This window comes from Anas acuta, chromosome 1, assembly GCF_963932015.1.
Source record: "Anas acuta chromosome 1, bAnaAcu1.1, whole genome shotgun sequence".
NCBI lineage: Eukaryota > Metazoa > Chordata > Aves > Anseriformes > Anatidae > Anas > Anas acuta.
Genome location: NC_088979.1, coordinates 101,428,243 through 101,448,591, shown reverse-complemented (window position 1 = coordinate 101,448,591; position 20,349 = coordinate 101,428,243). Strand labels below are relative to the sequence as shown.

The window sequence follows — 20,349 nt, the reverse complement described above, 5'->3', positions numbered from 1 at the left end:
TTCTTTCTTTCTTTCTTTCTTTCTTTCTTTCTTTCTTTCTTTCTTTCTTTCTTTCTTTCTTTCTTTCTTTCTTTCTTTCTTTCTTTCTTTCTTTCTTTCTTTCTTTTCTTTCTTTCTTTCTTTCTTTCTTTCTTTCTTTCTTTCTTTCTTTCTTTCTTTCTTTTATTTTTTTCCCCCTTCCCCTACTCCAGTGAAGACATGCATTAGAGTTACTTGGGTCATTACAAAGCTGAGACATTGACAAAAGCAGACACTGAGTGACGGGCAGGATTCCTTGTTCTACTTAAGAAACACTAAGTCCCTCCCAGAGAAGGGGAGGGAGAAGACATCCTTACACTCATAGCTGCCTGAGTACTCCCACAGCTTCGGCTGACAAGTCAGGTTCCACGTCTCAGCCCTAGGAGGCAGCAGATCTAGGAAAGGAAAATAGGCGTATTGGTGGGCTGAGATGAAAGAGAAAGGTGTGGCAGGGAACAAAAAAAGTTCTGCACTTGGCCATGTCATTGCTGCTAGAAGGAGATCGGCCTTAAGGGACACTACATAATTTATTTCATATCATTAAAGGGCACATGGAGTGCGATTCAGATTTATCAGGCAGAGTATGAGCTGCAGCCTGGGTATCAGTAGAGTTAGTGGACTCAGTGGCACCAAAAGATACTTGTGTTAATGCTCACAGAGTTATCACATTAGGGTAACAGGACAAGGAGCAGAAGAACAGAATAAGCATTAGTAGACCTGAGAAAAACAGAAGTACACTGAAGGAAGGTGCTTAAAAGGAAACAACTCTGCATGACCAAAACTAATATGTGGTACAAACTTTGCCTCTGACAGCCTAGACAAACCTTTCAGTTGTGAGGTACAAATAACTCCATTGGTAAGAAATAACAGTCAAACACAACCCACAGCACAGTTTCTGCAAGTGAAATATGGATCTGGAGGCTGCCAGGCAACCTCTATTGTTGAGCAGGCCTAATAGCACTCAACCTTTAATGATAACCAGATCATCCTTGAGTCGCATTTTCTTTTCAAATGTCTGAAAGCAGCTGAGAAAGGGAGCACAAGTGTGTTTGTCTAGCAGTCATGCTTGAAGGAACAGATAAAGGTGTTGGGGAGAAATGAGACTATGACTAAAAAAGTATAAGATAAAATCTGTCTTACCTCTTGCATGGTGGGCAGATTTACAAAAGCATTTGATGGACACTCCTAACAAATCTGTCCCACTCGATTGTTGTTACAATAGTATTTAAGAGTAAGCAAGAAAACAAGACCTGAAAATTTGATGAGTAAATCCTGTGACATTTCTGAACATACTTGCTACCCAGAAAGTCTACAAAACTTCCAAACTGCAAAAATTTTGATAAAATACATGAGTGAAAGATGAAATTAGACAGTCAAAAGGGTCATAACAAAACAGAAATGTGTGGTTTGATTCTGGGCATGGCTTATATAAATAGTTCTGGTATCTGTGATATATAGAGACTCTAGCATCAAAATGAGGTCCCATCTTTGTCTCTGACACATAGGGAAAACAGGATAACACAGTGAAAGAACAGTATTAACCTCAGTACATCTATTCTCACAAATTTGCAACACAATAATAATTAGGATTTAAGTTCTCATTCAGACAAATCAAGTCAAGATATATAGAAGCTAGTGTTCACTCAAAGATACATAACAATCTCCTGTAGTCGAGGCCACCAGGTCTTTGAAGCTGGACGCTTGCTAGGCACTAGCTGCTTTCTCTGAGAGGACAGAGGAAGAAGTGGCTAGAGATTTGATTTAACTGCAAATTCTGATAAACCATTATTTTTAACCAGAAAGACAAATTTTCTAACAGTTTTTACTTACCTCCTTGCCTTGAACATGCTTTCACAATAAAGCTTTGAAGCTATAAAAATACTCATCTAGGTAGTTTAAAACAGGACTTACTGTCTCAGTCTGGGACAGAAATACTGTTCACTTAGAGTTGATATTTTGCATCTGGTTTGAGAATCAGGCTTAATTAACATGCATAGAATTTCATTCCACTGATTATTCTGATCTAAATCCAAAAAAACATTAATAAATTAGGTGTGTAGCCATGAAGAATTTGCTGAAGAAAAGCATATTACTTTTCTAGATACAAGATATAACAATAGAAGAATTTAAAAATTCTGGGAACTCACAATTTTTGTGCTAATATGTAAAAATATTTTGTGGCCTTTAAGAATGGCTGTTTATCTAAATGGTTTTGTTCATTTTTTAAAGCTACTTCTGCTATATATTATATCTAAATGGATTATAATCGAAGGAAATTAAATTACTTTGGACCTCCTTGGCAGGACTTTGTGTAACTGTCAGTCGTACTGCATTGCATGTACAACCACGATGGTATTTTGCACTGTGCTATGCAGAACTATGCAGAAATGCTTGAGTTAGCACTGAATTAGCTGGCTTCAGAGCTGGATAGATTAATGGGGGAACGGTGCCATTCTAACTGGGCACTGAGTTATCATAGCTCAAGCTAGCGCCTCTCGCTGTCCCCAGCTGTGCAGACTGCTGTCTCACAGGTATTCAGGAAATTCTAAACCACACTGGATTGTGCAGGGCAAAGGTACACTTTTGCACACTTGAAGAGAAAACAAAGTACGTTTTTTTTCTTCTCCCCTTTTCTGCTCCTCTTTTTCTTTTGATTCACATCAGCTTCAAGGGAAAATGGCACACTGCATGATAATGAAGGGGCATAAATGAAGTTTAAGATTTCTCTAATCCTTTCTCCCCTGTAGTACATCTTACATCTTCTCAATCATTTTTAAGTTCTGTACTGAATTATTTTTCCATAACTAAATAATAATAATAATAATAACAACCATTAAAAATATAATGCTATTATACTACCAAGAAAATTGACAGGGGAAGCTAAGTAGCTTAAACTGTTTTTGGAAGCTAATGGAATATCAAATTGATAGAGCTCTAGCAATGTTATTTGATAAATTGTCCACATGCAAGCTATTGCACAGTAAATGTACAAAAAGTTTTTCCTCCTACTTTCACTAGTACACTGGATCTCTATAAATACTGCATCACCTGGAGTTGTGGACAAATGGTCGGAAGAATTTTAGATATGAGTGGGTAAACTAAAAAGAAAATGAAAATAATTACTGATGAGAAATTAACAGTGTATAAACGTAACTCACAGTTTAAACAGTACTTCAGGAAAATGAAGTATTTCCTTTCACTACCACTTTGATTTTGATGAAAGAAAGGAACTCATAAACCATGTTAAAGGGATACTATTCCAGCGTAGCTTCCTTTTTTTCCCCTTCCAGGCTTGTTTGAAAACTGATTAGTGATACTAAACAATACCTTTTTATTTTTATTTATTTGTTTATTTATTTTAAGATTGGCCAAATCTGGTCTTTAAAGCATTTAAAAAGCAATAAGGAGAAACACATCAGCATTTTTAGATCATAATTATTTACAAATTCATATGCTGAATTTATTTCATGATTTGACCACATTATGGAATATAAACACACAAGCGTACCCATTTTCTTCTGTGATAAGGCATTTAATTTGTCTCAGACTAAAATTTTCTTCAGAAAGATGCCTACCTCTGATTTGAAGATAACAATATTTTGAAACCCTTATGTGCAGCTAAACTACTTTCTTTCTTATTTTGCTTTCCTCCGACTAGGAAATAAAACCTTGCAATGTGACTAAATAGTGACACAAGACAAATGAGACTCTACATTTCAAAAAGTTGTTTCAGGTACGTATAAGGTATTAGGATTTTACCCTAACGTTTAATTAACTATTTATTTATTTTTTTTTATGTTCTGGGTACAAGACCCTTGAAAACTGCATTGTTTGTTGTTGGTGGTGGTGGTGGTTTTTGAGTTGCAATACAATTATCATAATTTGTAAAAATTCTAGGCTGCTACTTGACAATGTCACTGTTGTGCACAATTCTGAGATGGGACATATGTTAAGGATGAAACTGGAGTAGCAACAGAATGAATGTACCATAAGAGTGGTCCCAGCAGTGAACAGTCAACTGTTCCTCTTTTCATCATTTAGAAAGCCCAGATGAATGATGCAAATTATGGAGTTGCCAGGTCTGGAAAGTAATTATTTTTAACTGAAAGTGGAATCACCCTTTCCTGAAAAAAGAAATACACTTCAACTACGAAAGAGATAAGGAGACATAGATAGATCAATGAGTATTTTCATACTGATGTGAATTGGTACTCTTAAAGAAAACTCCTCTATGCAGCAACATAGAGCTCCATGCTTTCTTTCTGCAGAAAAGAAAGGAGCAAGTGGTTGAAAGAAAGATGAGGAAGAGCCTGGAAAGTTTCTGCAGATAAGAACTATGAAAATGCAATCTCACAGCACAATTATCTGTATCTTTTTATTTATGTATTTCTAATTTATTTATTTTCTGTGTGATGAGAAATGCAGCAAATATCAGCAGAATGCCAGGAACTGTGACTGCATATACCATTTTGGCTAATAAGCCCACATAAAGCAAGTCAGAAAAAGTGCTGCATAATTCACTAAAGATAGAACTTGTGTTATGCTTCCCTCTGCATGCTCTTAATTCTGCTGGAAAAGAGATGGTGGCCCGGAGAGTTTCTTCAGCTGTGCAAATATACTAGCATTCCATTTCAGTGTTGCTTTAGGAAATAATAATTTAAGACATTTTTGAAAAAGGAAGATCATTTTGGTGTCTATGGCAAGCATTCAACATAAGATTCCCACAAGCTCTGTGTGTGTGTGTGTTCATTCCTTACTATTCATATAATTTCTGAGACAGTAGGAGACTTTGCACTCTGGAAAACCTTTTTTTTTTTTTCTCATTTTCCCCACCTCTTTTGGTTGAGTATCACCTGAGAATTGGGACAATTCAGTGAAACTTGAACTCCCTCATATTTGTAACACTAGTGTAGGTTAGAACCATATGGAGCTGAAAGGCTTTCATTACCAAACTATTTTTTCAAAATTTTCATCACATTTATTATAAGTTTTTGGTTGTGCTCTTCTCTTTCTGCATAACAGCCTTACATAATGAAAAGGCTGAATCTCAGATACCATGGAGATCTCAGGTAACTTCTCCATTCCAGAACATATTTTTCAGTATGACCAGTCTGATGACGTTGCTCAACATACTTATGGATTTAGAAAAAATAAATAAATAAAAATAAATAATGGCATTGAATTGGAAGCCTAAAACCCATGTGAAAAAAAAAAAATCTCATCAGTCAAACAATAACTTTGTTATTAGGAAATACAAAAAGCTGGTAGCAAAGCGTAGCAGAACTGGAAATAATTTTCCATTACTGCTTATAAACTTCATGTGGGTTTTGTACTGGGGAACTGATCCCAGGTAGCTTCAAAGCTGCTAGGAAATCCCTCACGTATTTTAAAATCCATAGTAATCTGAGATGTATTGACTTCAAAACCTGGCTATAAACATCCGGAGAGAAAATGACTTACAAATCAGACATACATACATGGTCTCTAGCTGAGTTCTGAGAAAGATGAAGTTGACTGGCAAGCCATCAAATAGTTTGCATACAAGATGTTTAAAACCTGTTGTCTATGATAATCTACCCAAAGTAAAAGCAAGCCATTCACAAGAACCTATGTAACAGACTGATGTGCAGAAAGAGTGTGTGACTTTAGAAATCTAGACTGTAATTAAACAAAAACCCTTTGACAACGGGACTCTGGAGGACAATGACTTCGGAGCGGTCCTTGAAGGGTCCCAAAGAGTTAGCACGGAGTGCCTTAGGCGTGATCGTTGCCGCTGTACCTCCCATGGCAGGGAGAAAAGGGGCCTCTCCAGCTCGTGCACCTGCACGTGGGCACACGTCCGCATGTTTAAGCTGTCAGCAGCGCGTTTCTCCTCGCGTCAGCTATCGGGAACACCTACAGAGCCTCCAACATCCCCCTAAATCCACGCCGCCCGGACGGCTGCGGGCGGGGCAGCCGCCCCAAAACCCGCCCCTCTCCCCCCGGCGGGAACAGGGGGAGCCGGGGGGCGGTGGGGGACGGCGGGGGGCGGTGCTGGCCGCCCTCCCGGCCCGGCCCCCCGCAGGGGAAGGGATAAATCGCGGCCGCCCCGTCCCCGCCGTCCGTGTGCGGTGGTGGCGGCGGCGGCGGCGGCGGGGGGCTTGGGGTCGGGCTGCCTGGAGGGGGGCGGCTCTCGGCGGGCACCGCCGGCATGGGGGCCGGCGGGGGGCTGGGGCTGGGGCATGGTTTGGGGCAGAGGCAGAGGCAGGGGCAGGGGCAGGGGCTGGTGGCCCTGCTTGTGGCTGTGCTGGCGGCCGTCGCGCTGGGAGGCACCGGGGCGCTCGCCGGGCGCGTCCTCAGCGGTGAGTAGCGGGGCCGGGGGTCGGCGTCGAGGGGGTTTCGGCGGCCGGGGCAGCGGTGACAAAGCAGGGGGGGTGCGGGAGCAAGGCAGGAGATACATGAACTTGCAGGCTGGCGGCCGGCTCGTGGGCGTGCTGGTGGGCGAGCGGCTTCGTGCTTGGCCAGCCCGGCTTCCCTGGGGCTCCCGCAGTAGTAGCCCAGCGTTCGGTGGCCCGGTGGTGGACTAGTGGCTGGCCGGCTGAGAGTGAGCTCGGCTGGACCAGTGCGCCCAGCAGAGCCTGGAGCTGCTGGGATCCCGGCTCGGCAGAGACAGGAGGCTCAGCGGCCAAACTTCTGCATTAGCTTTGAGTTGGCTCCTGGCACCATGGGGTTTTCTTGTACAGTTTTAAGGCTGCCTGCCTGTCCTGAAATGTAGGCACTGCTTAAAACCAGAGCATGGACTTGCTACGTTGCCGTTCTGAGAAACAGCTATGCAGTGAGATGTGTTTCAAACGACAGGGGAATGTTTCTTCTCTTTGTAACATAGGTGGGAGGAGGAAGTAAACTATTAAGGATGTACAGCATACGTAATTTTGTTATGTGCGGGTGTATCTACAGCTTTCTCAAAGTGGAGAAGAAAACAATACTTCAGAAATCTGTGAGGTTAAACTTAGTGTAAAAGCTTTAGGATCCCATTGTGTGTTTCCAACACACAGAAGTATATATGCTTGGAAGCTGCTAAAAGTAACAAAAAGGCTGTTCTCAGTTGGGCTTTGGGTCAGATCCTCCAAGCTAAAGCTAATGGGCTCTTGGAGGTGTGTTGGGCACACAAGCAAATCCAAACATTTATCTTGAAACAAAGATTTACACACTTGGCTGCACTTATCATAGAATAATAGAATATCCCAAGTTGGAAGGGACCCGTAAGGATCATCAAGTCCAACTCCTGGCACTGCACAGGTCTACTCAAAATTTTAGACAATGTGACTAAGTGCACACTTAATAAGTCGTGTGTAAATCTCTGTCTATGCAGGTAAGAATGTTGTCTCTTCATAAATTGACTGCAGAACAATGCAATTTATTTTTATATGAGCTGTCTCAGAAACTGTGATGGTGAAACGTCAAGGAAAGTTGTAAGGTTTTTGGTAGTAAGCAGTAGGTTGCTGACTGCAGGCAGTTTCCTTCTTAGTTGCTAATGGAGTAGTCACTGCCCACTGCAATGATGTCCTATTTATTGCAAGTTCATGTGCACAGCTGACGTGTGCTTTTGTGTGTGAGAGAAATTATCTTTCAGGAAAAATAAAGTAGCAATAGTTTAAAACATTTTGTAAAAGCTTGCCTGCCTAGAGTGTACCTAGATGTTTAATCTCTTTCTGTTAACATGTAAACTGTGTAGTCATATACAGTAGAGCAAAACTCTTAGTTTAACAATTTGAATGAATAATGTACTGCACTTCATTGTTGTGAGTAATAGTGAAGGTTGCTCATCCATGAGATTGCACTTTGCTTTTAGTATTCTTGGTATGTCTGAAGGAAACCTGGACCCTTAATCTTCTACCTGAATCTTGTGCATTTAAGTGACACATACAGCACAATGAACAGAGGTCCAGCTTTTAAAACAGTGTACATAATGTGTACCACATAATCAAACAATTCCTAGGTGCACAAAAGACTTCAGGTTTTAGAGAGAATACAGGCTACACCCTGTATATCAGTGAATTATTTAAAAGCATGTGATGAGTCTTATGTTTCTCTATTATGCTAGCTAATGTTTGGCTGATTTAATACAGGAGATTTGAAGTCACTTGCAGAAGAAGTCCTTTATGTACTATTAAATATATTGGCTGAAGTTGTATTCAATAGACAAAGGGAATCCATTCTAGGCAGTAACTGTCAAAGATATTTAGCATGCTTATTTCCAGAAATACTGGCAGGAAGGAGGACTGACTGTTTCCCACCTGAACCACACCCCTCTCCTGCCACGTGCACATGGATAGGTCTAGTCCAACTACTAGTCTGCACTCTTTCAAGCAAGAAATAGTACTGTTGAATTATTGGACAGTGTTTGCTGTCCACATCACTTCAGTCTAGCTTATCTGTATACAATAACCAACTGTTTGGACTTAAGCAGGCTTCCATTAAATGTAGAAGTCTACATCTTATACAGAGCTGATTCTGAAAAATCAGTAACTTAGCCTTCAATCATCATAATCTACAGTAAATGCAAATCTCTCCACTTTCCAAATATGTTTAAAAATAGAATCCCTATAATTCACATTTAAAAAAAAAAAATGAAACTGACGAGTACCGGTTGAAATTTGTGGAAAGGCTCCCAGTAACTGCAGTAAGTTTCCAGCAGTCCTAGCAATAATCGCAAAATTGCAACCATTTTGCCCACAGCAGCAAGAGGGCACAGAAGAAAAGGTCTACACTTTCAAAATGCTATTTCCTTAGCTAAAGGTTTCCTGTTTCTTTTTTTCCAAGCATGTTAGTCTTCCTGTGGGTAGATTATTTGCACCAGGCCATTCCTATTTAGGCATTATTTCTGTCATCTTTAATTTGGCAATTGCTAAAGAGAAGTTATGCCAGTGTTTTGTAATTCTTAATGTTGCTAGGCAGATGTATTGAGCAGTGCTCACAGACTCCCTATCAAAGTATCTAGTCTTGCCAGGGAATTGATTTTTGAAGAAAAGGATCAAAGCAGGCTCAGGAGAAACTGCTGAGTCTGCCTTGCTGTCCCATGACATCATGAAGAACATAAAGTGATGATAATGCAGTTTGCAAAGATGCAATTACTTTAAGTATCTATTGGGCAGGAAAGATGCAAGCTAATCTTATTACTAATCATTTAACAGCCTATGTATTAATCATAAAAAATATACTTTAATGACCACCATTTGCTGTCCTTTTATATTTCTAAGGCTTTTAATTTTTTTCTCTTAACTGTGGCAGTGTATCAATAACAGGTTAAGTTCTAGATACAGTATTTTAGAGCAGTATGTGTCTATTTTGGTGTAAAAGTAATTGAATAGAATACTGAATAAAGTTGAATATTTGGCAGGCCACGAAACAACAATTTTTTCTTGAACTATAGGCTCATTTGCTTCAGATACCTTTGAGGATGTAGATGTGTTCATTTGCACAGTTTATTAACTGGATTTGAGATAGCTGTAAAATCATTAAAGATGTATTTTCATGGGTAATAAATTGGATAGACATAACAACCCCTTTCTCAAAAGGCAAAATTTAATTTAGTTCAGCTGGCTTGGACCGTTTATGACACATGAGTTTTGTCTGGCTTTAATGTCTTTCAGTAGTTTTGGTAGGTGAAACCTGCTGGTTTTAGTAACACGGTCTGTTATTTTTAAGCTACATTAATAGTTCAGGATTTGGAACAGTGTTATTAGAAAAAACACTGCATGTTTCATCTAGAAGAGATATGGTGTTTGTTACACAGCTATCGCATGTGTACTTTGTTGCAAATGTTCAGCATTTGGTTCCATACTGGAAATATTTTTTTTTTAATGGAAATGCATATACACGTGGTACAAGATATTTTTGTTTGATTGATTTAAACATAGAATCACAGAATTTCTAGGTTGGAAGAGACCTCAAGATCATCGAGTCCAACCTCTGACCTAACACTAACAAGTCCTCCACTAAACCATATCCCTAAGCTCTACATCTAAATGTCTTTTAAAGACTTTCAGGGATGGTGACTCCACCACCTCCCTGGGCAGCCTGTTCCAATGCCTAACAACCCTTTCGGTAAAGTTCTTCCCAACATCCAACCTAAAACTCCCGTGGCGCAACTTTAGCTCATTCCCCCTCGTCCTGTCACCAGGCATGTGGGAGAACAGGCCAACCCCTACCTCTCTACAGCCTCCTTTAAGGTACCTGTAGAGAGCAATAAGGTCGCCTCTGAGCGTCCTTTTCTCCAGGCTGAACAAGCCCAGCTCCCTCAGCCGCTCCTCGTAGGACTTGTTCTCCAGACCCCTCACCAGCTTCGTCGCCCTTCTCTGGACTCACTCAAGCACCTTGATGTCCTTCTTGTAGCGAGGGGCCCAAAACTGAACACAGTACTCGAGGTGCGGCCTCACCAGAGCCGAGTACAGGGGGACGATCACCTCCCTAGCCCTGCTGGTCACACTGTTTCTGATACAAGCCAGGATGCCGTTGGCCTTCTTGGCCACCTGAGCACACTGCTGGCTCATATTCATCTGACTGTCCACCATCGCTCCCAGGTCCTTCTCTGCCTGGCAGCTCTCCAACCACTCATCTCCCAGCCTGTAGCTCTGCTTGGGGTTATTGCACCCCAGGTGCAGGACCTGGCACTTGGCCTTGTTAAACTTCATGCAGTTGACCTCAGCCCATCGGTGCAGCCTATCCAGATCTTCCTGCAGAACCTTCCTACCCTCGAGCAGATCGACACATGCACCTAACTTGGTGTCATCTGCAAACGTACTGAGGGTGCACTCAATGCCCTCATCCAGATCATCGATGAAGATATTAAAGAGGACTGGCCCCAGCACCGAGCCCTGGGGAATGCCACTATTGACCGGCGTTGAACTGGTCTTGACTCCATTCACCACGACTCTTTGGGCCCGGCTATCCAGCCAGTTTCTAACCCAATGAAGCGTACGCCAGTCCAAGCCAAGAGCAGCCAGTTTCTTGAGGAGAATGCTGTGGGAGACGGTGTCAAAAACCTTGCTGAATTCAAGGTAGACCACATCCACAGCCTTTCCCTCATCCACCAAGCGCATCACTTTGTCATAGAAGGAGATCAGATTCGTCAAGCAGGACCTGCCTTTCATAAACCCATGCTGACTGGGCCTGATCACCTGCTTGCCCTGCAAGTGCCGTGTGATGACTCTCAAGATAATCTGCTCCATGAGCCTCCGCTGAGGTCAAACTAACATGCCTATAGTTTCCTAAGTCTACCTTCCGGCCCTTCTTGTAGATGGGTGTCACATTTGCTAGCCAACAATCAGCTGGGACCTCCCTGATACCCAGGACTGCCAATAAATGATGGTAAGCGGCTTGGCCAGCTCCTCTGCCAGTTCTTTCAGTATCTTCAGGTGGATTGCATCTGGCCCCATAGACTTGCATACATCTAAGTGCTGTAGCAGGTCACCAACAATTTCCTCGAGGATTGTGAAGGCCACATCCTGCTCCCCATCCCCCTCCACCAGCTCAGGGTACTGGGTATCTAGAGAACAACTAGTCTTGATGCTAAAGACTGAGGCAATGAAGGCATTAAGCACCTTAGCCTTTTCCTCATCTCTTGTCACTAAGTTTCCCCCCGCATCCAGCAAAGGATGGAGATTCTCCTTAGTCCTCCTTTTCATGTTAATTTATTTATAAAAACATTTTCTGTTGTCTTTAACAGCAGTAGCCAGATTGAGCGCCAGATGAGCTTTGGCCTTTCTAATTTTGTCCCTACACATCCTTACAACATCCTTACAATCCATCTGAGTGGCCCACCCTCTTTTCCAAAGATCATAAACCCTCTTTTTTTTTCCTAAGCTCTAGCTACAACTTTCTGTTCAGCCAGGCCGGTCTTCTTCCACACTGGATCATCTTTCGGCACGTGGGGACAGACCGCTCCTGAGTCTCCCTGCTTGAATCTGTGGAATTGAATAGGGTTGTTAGTACCTATGAAGTGTTATACTTTGGGTAGCTTTGTAGATTTCTTTTAATAAGCATAATTAATTGCCGGGGAAACAGAAGAATGAGTACATATTGTAAAATGCCAAGGAGCCTGTTGCTCGCAGGAACAGCATTGCTAGACCTATCGGAGACAGAAGGGGAGGAAGTGGGTCTGACATCAGTCTTTTCCTCCTTCACATAAGAAAAGGGAAGGCAACTTGCAATTTTTAGGGGGTTGTCTTAGCAACTCTGTCAGCACTTTATGTGCATGATGAACCCCAAGGACAGTGCAACTATACACTGGCTCCTTATCCAAGCAAATGGCTGTCTGCCATGATCACTCCTGTGATATATACCCATAAAGTCCACATGATCAGAAGAAAGGAAAACTGTTATTAAAGGAGAAGCTAAATGTATCTCAGGCTTTAAATTTACAATGTGCTAGATATCTGAAACAGAACTGATGTCAAAAAGTAGGTATGTTTCACTTAAAAGAAAGAAAAACTGTCAGGGCTTTAATGATTTGATGGGGGGAGAGGGAGAGAGAGAAGTGCTTATGAAATACTTAAAAGATTTTTGATGCCTATATATCACACAAACCAGCAACTAAAACTGCTTAATTGTTTCATAAAAAAGGATACTTATTTTCTAGTTGAATGCATTTACCCTGTATTGATTCACATAATTGTAATTGTATGTTTTTCTGCATGGATAATTAGAAGCTAATCAACATTTCACCATCCATAATGAGATGGTGATATCAAGCTACTTCTTCATAGCTCTGTTAGCAGTGTGCCATGTGTGCCAGTGCTGTTAAGCTAACTAGAAGAAATAAATGTGTGTTATTTTCTTTGTAAAACAAGTGAATAAACCTATCACTGCTTGGAGAAGATGACAGCCTTTCATGAGGGCAGGTATTGCAATTCCCAGTACATCTAAAACAAGCTAGTGTCATTTTAATTGTGTGAGCCAGATGGAAAAATCCAGGTGTTAGTGAAGGGGGCAGTTATAACTAATGATCTTTAATAGCCAAATCAGCACTGCCCAATGCCATTTTACAAACAGAACTGTCACCTTCTGATGGCTTGTTTTTGTAAATGTGTAGGTCTTATTTGTCTGAGAGCAGTTGTTATTCAGAAATAACCCATTCAGCTCCCTGTCCCCAAAAGCACTTGGCAACACAACAGCATAAATAACAAATGCTGGTATTTAGAATTTTTTTCAGCAATAAATAAACCAAAAATCAATTCCCATGGCTATAAAGAGGAAAATAAGACCTGGATTGGTCTAAGACAAATGCTTCTTGTATTGCTCTGTATTCTGTTCAATTGTACTGAACTGCAGTGTGAACAGTATAATGCAGTATCTTTTCTTACAATTTTCCTTTTCCCATTTTCTTTCTGTGCGTTAGTTCTAGAGATGGGTGTTTGGCAGGTGTCTGAGGCCTTTATCATCATCTTTGATTCACAGGATATGGAATGGTTAATAGCTGAAGATAGACACATAGGTAGCATCTATAAAATGACAAGTAAATTCTTCCTGTTCTTTCTGAAACACAGGCCAAATAATCTATCATTTTTACATGCTAAAGCATAAGAATTTGTCGAGAAACAGATTCTATTATGAAAATTATTGTAAAAATTCTGGGTCATACATAAGTTTTGCTTAAGAGAAGGACAGCCTCTCTTAAGAATCTTCACTTATGTGATAATGACCATATGATAGGCACTCGGACTTTCTGCCTGTACAAATACCTCCCTGAAGTACAACTACCTAAAAGACAAATGGCCCTCAACTATTTTATATAAATACTTAAAGGGAACTCAGAATCTTTGAAAGTTTTTTTTTGTTTGTTTTGTTTTTTTTGTTTTTTTTTAATAAACATCACTTTAGAGAAACTGGATTATGACAGTTAAGGTATAAACCCTAACCCAGGAAAAAAGCTATGCATCAATGAGTGACTATTCTCTCTGCAGACTTAGATATGAAGAAGGTGGGAGGAAAAATGTACCTAATGTGCCAAAAAAGATTCACCAAAAATTGAATTCAGTAGACTGGATGGATACAAGTATGATGCAGTAAAACATGAACAACAACATATCAAAACATGACCAGCAGCTGAAACAAATCAAAATATAGCTAAATGATACAAGGGACAGTTGACATGATGTATCAGCTTTGAATCAAACTGACTAGGAAATTTTCATTCCTTTTAGCCCCTACTGACTACATTCTAAAGTGGGACTTGTTGTGGAACACCCTCTGTCCTGCATACTGGTTACACAGCCCTTGAGGTCAATGTGCTCACACACACAAGTCTAAGACCAAGCCTGGACTTCATAACACAAGGAGAGAAATATATCTAGCCAGTGGAATGTTTTGGTTAATTTACATTGACTTCCATCATGCTATTATTTCATGATCTCTTTCACAGAAGTCCCTATGTCTTTGTTAATTTATTTTCAGAGGCCTCCATCAGCCTCATTCTGGCCTTTGGGATTCTGGTTAGTGTTAAATGTTCCACATTTCTGTGCACCAAATGTTCCTCTACTTTTTTCTGCTGAATTCATTATCTAGTAAAGAAAAAAGTCAGTATGAAAACAGGGGACTTTCTACAGCAGGCTTTGTACATTCCTTTGTTCGCTCTTTACACATGCTATGCACATTCATCTACTGTTCCCTGCAAATCTAGATGAACACTAATGGTAGCTGAAGTGAGCCATGGACTGTAGATTATTTTATTAGGTTCAAGAGGAAGGGAGATGGGATTTACCAGCAGGGAGCTTGTCTTTTATCTGGGATTTCCAAAACCTTAAGCTGAGTCACGTTCATTACTCAAAATAACCTTTGTGCCCTTCTTGGCCAATGGGTTGTAGATGAAACTGAGCCTGTGCACTTAGAGAGGTGACTCTTTGAGATGGGTGCTCTATTAGTAATTTTTGTCCTCATTGACATCATCATGAATTCTGTCATGACGGACCTAAAGGAAATCACTGATTCTGTTTAATGAGGCATCATTATTAAAACATAATGGAGGCATAATTGATTGAAATACCAGCTATTTGCTTGTTTCTCCTTTTCTCAAAGGAGATCGTTTTTTTCTTTCAAAATTACCTACAGAAATAGTTTAACTAAGTATCAAGTATTTGAATTAAAGCTAGATTTGGTTCAATGTTACCAAAACATTATATTATGGAGATGCTGTGTGACACCCAAGGATGAAAACTGAGCCATATTAATGCAAAGGTGGTTAGCACTTCTGAGATCAAGTACTTGCTTTCTTTAACTAGAGATGGTGAGACAAAGCGAGAGAAAAGGAATTTAAATCAGATTCTTTGCACTAGGCAACTGGAATTGCTAAGGCTGAGCGGGCTGAGGGAACGAGGCCAGAGTTTTGTTGTATGGCTGGTGTATGGTGAAAGGGAGAAAAACATAATCACCTCCAGGTTTGCTCTCTGATGAGGAAACTGGGGAGACCTAACAGTTTTGCAGTGCAAGAATGCGAGGGAGAAAAGGGAACATTCTGTCAATTAATTGTTGCTTCAACACACCACTCTTCCCTCAACAGACTTATTAGAGCTCTGGTGTTGATGAAAAGTTAAGATGTGGGTTTATGTCAGCAAGCCAGGTGCATGTTTTTACTTTTCTCTATGCCTTCTTCTGACTGGGATCTAAGCAGCCCTGCTTGGGAGAGTGAAGGTTGCTCAAGGATTAAGGAACTAATACACTCCATGCAAAGAAGGGTATGAGTACTCCACCTTCGCATCTACAGATACGGTTGTTTGAAACATCAACTTGTATGAGCATCTGTAAGGTATAACAGTGAGAATGAATTCTTAGATCTTATTAATTGCATTAGTTAGATCTTTGGTCTCTTGTTCAAGGGAGGAATAAACACATTTACATCTTTTTTTCTTTCTGGATGTGCTGTGATGAAACAATGTTTTCTTTCAAGTTTGTTTTTTCATCTCAGACAGCCTAGGGCAAACTGCGTGGAAGGGTTGCAAAGGTCTAACTTAGTATGCAAAGTGAATAAATATAGGTATCTTTTCCTGATTCATCCAATAGACTTGATTTCAAAACTATTTCTATTCAGTTGTGATAGAAAATTGGAATTAAAGTAATGTTGAAATAGCAAATATTGCTTTAGGATTAACATTAGAGTGTTGACTGCCATAAAGATATTAGAAGAAGTTTAAATAGTCTAGAGTTAATGTTTCCATACTTATCTCCTTTACAGTGTGGTGCATTCTGTCATTTTCACTAGCAAATTGTTTCTGCTTTGTAGTTCATAAAATAGTAGTGAGACAAAGCTGTAAAAAATGAAGCTTGAAAGCTTGACATCTCAGTGTGCTCTGAGAAGAGCACTAAAATGTTAACTGATTTGCCAGCTATTAATGCACAACTGCAGATTGCCATTAACACATTGAACTAGCTCCACAACAGCAGATAAAAGTCTCCTTTAAAAGAAGAAAGAAAAGATTCATAGAGGGTTATTACCTAAACACAGGAACTAAATTAACTGGAACAAAAAATATTCACAGCTTCTTCCAGGAAGCTTACTACTCTGCATCACACTTCATTCATGCAGGTTAGGTCTTAAGCAAAAATATTTCTTGCTGTTTTCCCTGCTTGCTGTTTTCTGTTTTTGTTTTGATGTATATTCTTGCACAAATGATCAGCCTGTAAAGTGGAAATGCTTTTTAAATTTTATTTTATGCATATGTGTGTGTAGAGGGCAACAAATGAAAGGGCACTGGAACAGCCTACCCAGGACAGTGGTCACAGCACCAAGCCTGCTGGAGTTCAAGAAGCATTTAGACAATGCTCTCATACACACGGTCTGGTTTTTGGATTGTCCTGTATGGAGCCAGGAAATGGACTTGATGATTCTTGTGGGTTCCTTCCAACTTGGGATATGATTCTATGAAAGAGAAGTAACTTAAAAGTTAGCTTGTATATGAAGTTTCACTTGTTCAATTTTTTAGTTTTATAATAATGAATTTTAGAGTTAACAATGCACAAATACCTACAATAACAAAATTGTCTACAAAAAAATGGTTCAGATCAGTCTGAATTATATAGGAATAATAGTGTACAAATCTTCACACACAGGTTTTCGCTAACCATTTTAGATAAACCCTTGGGTACGGGCCAGGCCTTTACTTCTGTATTCTGGATGGTGCCAAGAAGGCTCAGGGTGCATTAACAGTGCCAAGCTGTTACTGGGCTTCATGAAACAGCATCATACCAAGTGTTGCAGTAGCACCTATTGCACAGTTTGCTGCCACTGTACCTGTCTTTCTCCCAGCTCTATACAGTCCCATGTTTTCTTCAGCTTGGTGTCAGTCATGGAGCTGTTAACACTGGTCCAATATGGAAGGTGCATCAGCATACAGTGCAACTTGGAGCTTATGGGCACACATTCTATAGCAGCTCAGAAATGGCACGTGCTAGTTGGCACCCTAAATTTCCTTGTGGCACATGCACCTGACTGGAAGACAAGTACACTGAATAAACCTGGTCAGTTGGCCAGCAAGGACCCATTTCTCCTGTTGGAGATATTTTGTTACCTGAATTTGCTTGTTTTGTTACCTGAATTACTACTTAATGTCAAGGAGAACATGTGCACCAAATGAAAGATTTCTATAGGAGTTTTTCTAAAAATTGTCTGGGAAATAGAAACAGCAAGACAAAATGGACAAAGGAACCTCCTTAAATCTGCTTATACATCTTGAATTAAAGCTTTGAATTCAATCTTTAGTTACAGGGATGGGTGTGGTCCACTTGCTTATAAATGATTACCGTTTTACATAATTCAGTGCTAATCTTGCACTCTTATGTACATATGTGTACTCTGGCAATAAGCCATAGTCACTCACCCAGTGATGAGGATCAGAATGTTGAACAGCTCCTTCCTTGCTGTGTGCTCCGTCCTGTCAATGATACAAAGCTCCTGGGAAAAATAAAGTTGTGTTAACACTAGGAAAATTTGAACTGCAACATTATATATAAACGAGTTGAGCTGTGATTTCATATGCAGCTTTCATTCTTGTACTTCACACTTTTGAGCATTTAGATTTATCACTTTTTTACTTTGATAATAGGGGGTCATTTTTCATTTTGTTCAAAGCAGTCTGATGAAGAAACACATTATTTTATATGCATCTGTAATGAAGTGCCTTCACCTTGATTCTTCAGCACCATTGCCCAGCTAGGACTATGGCTCTTTCTACATTCAATGTTACAGGAAAAAAATAAATAAATAAAAAAAAGTCTGGTTTATAAGTAATTTAGATAATGTCTAGTAGTTGGTATCCTTGAATAATTCTTGTTTAGTTTGAAAAAATGTAGGAGAGTTTATTTCACGATGGTAACAAAACAGACTGGAAAAACTGATCTTTTAAAAGGTGCTTAGTTTATTTCCTTACATACTTTTTAGAACCCTTCCCGTGTCCTCCAAATAAACTCACTGGAGTCCAGCTGCAGCAAAGTGAGCTTGCTCATACCACATCTTGTATATGTTGAATAAGCTCTAGAGAATCTCTCTAGTTGAAATTCCATTTCAGAAAAAGGGCATCTGTCTTTCTCAGCCTAATAACTGGAAGGAAAAGACATTATTTCATCATTTGTCTTTTTATTTATTTATTTTTATTCTTTACGGACAAAACTCTGAAGGGCAAGAGAAAACCTTTGTGAATGCAGTAGATTGAGTGATTTTTGAAAGCATCTTAGGGATTTTTTGTGGTATCTGGATAGTACTGCAATATCTGCTAACGTCTGGAGCTTCTGTTGGCTGTGTTAGGAGTGTGGCTGCCACCTCCAGCACCTCTTGTTCCTGCTCTTCTCCTGCCTGGTCCTTGGAGTCCAGCCTGGTGCTTGGGGTCCCTGCCGGGGCTGGGCGATGTGGCTGCAGCTGTCCTATTTACAGGTTCAACCTGTAGCAAAGCTGAGCATGTGTCCCACAGACACACAGACAGGGCTGGTCACACAGACTGCTGCAGACAAGGCTCTGTCTTCAGCAGCACCCACATGTGGGACCCATGTTATAGATAAACAGACAGCTGTGTCCGCTCCTCCTCAGGCTCACAGAGACAGAAGGGCCCTAGTGAAAACAGGTGTGCACACACACGCATAACACTCTTCAAGCTCACAAGCATGCACACATTAGCAGATCCCTCAAGCACCAGCAAGGCCTTTTTCTACCCATCACCCTGCCTGGATCCCTCAAGTACCAGCACAGTCCCTCTATGTATTTAGCACCCAGCCTGGATCCTGATCACAGACCCATTACCCACTTCACAGGCACCCTACTAGCCAGCTGGCCCAGCTTGAAGCTCACTTTACACATTCATCCCTCATCTACACCACATCTGCAAGTCCCCTTGGGCATACCAGCACTGAACCTCTGCCCTTGCCCTGGACCTAAGGCCTCTGCTACTTGTTGTCTGGTTCAGCTTAAAGTTTGATGATGAATACATGTGCACACCCAACCCACACCAGGCTGGGGAAGATACAGACTCTTGCACCCTATAGCAGCTGTCACCAGGTGCACAGGCCCCACTCCAGCTGCCAGCATGTAGCCCTGCACTCGCCTCAGGTTAGTCTTCCCCAGAAGCTGTTTTTTTTGGGACATGCGCCACTCCTGGTGGTGGTGATAGGGGCCTGGCTTGGAGATGCTGCCTGCTCCAGGAGCTGATGATGAAAGTATACCTATGCACAGGACAGAGAGTGAGAATACGTGGAGAAATAATTAAGGAAAGATGTAATAAGAAGACAGTACAGACTGTAGTCATGAGGTGCAGGGTTCAGTCAGGCAAGCATACTGACTGGCCCCATTTTACACATGACTAGCTGCTTTTATACCCCTTTCTGTTTCCTCCTTGTTCCTCCCCAGTCTCTAACCCTGCACAGTCCCTCCGCAGTGTGCATCATCCCACTGACTCCCTCCCTCCCCCAACATCCTGGTCACCCAGGTTTGCATCCTTATCAGTTGCTAAGTCCTGTTTACATGGAGTTTCTTGATTGCCCTACAGCTGGTGTCCGACAAGTATTTTTTTCTTGTCTTTTCCTCTATTACATTTGTCTGCCAGTTTTGCTAATGTATATTGTTCATGTCTCTTTTTTTTTTTTTTTTTTTGTTATTCCTTTTTGCACTGAAGAAGTAATTGATCAGGTACCCTTAGATAAACCAATGCTCTCTTTCCATATACACCTAGAGGTTGTATTTAGAGATGTAGAGATGCTATAGTAGAGAGTACCTATGAAGTCCTTGTGAAAGCAGCCTCTCAAGGTCAGAACCAAGAATGTGTTAGCTTCTTCCTGCCACTAAAATTGAGAAGTTTAAACTTTTTCCTGGTCAAA

At 40.8% G+C, this 20,349-nt stretch overlaps 1 protein-coding gene and 1 long non-coding RNA gene across 5 annotated transcripts in view; both read left to right on the top strand.

Annotated features, from left to right (window-relative positions):
- Positions 1–3,754, top strand: part of LOC137850205 (uncharacterized) — an 80,268-nt gene extending 76,514 nt beyond the window's left edge. Inside the window, exon 4 of the long non-coding RNA XR_011092357.1 lies at positions 3,677–3,754. This is a non-coding gene — a long non-coding RNA (uncharacterized lncRNA). The remainder of the gene's footprint in view (positions 1–3,676) is intronic.
- A 2,374-nt stretch (positions 3,755–6,128) lies between these two features.
- CHODL (chondrolectin) overlaps positions 6,129–20,349 on the top strand; it is a 32,173-nt gene continuing 17,952 nt past the window's right edge. The window contains exon 1 of one of the 4 annotated variants that reach the window (XM_068690148.1): positions 6,129–6,359. In XM_068690148.1, coding sequence (XP_068546249.1) covers positions 6,209–6,359 — 151 coding nt within the window. In that variant the 5' untranslated portion in view covers positions 6,129–6,208. The remainder of the gene's footprint in view (positions 6,360–20,349) is intronic. The other 3 variants (XM_068690171.1, XM_068690163.1, XM_068690154.1) reach the window with 3 other exon arrangements.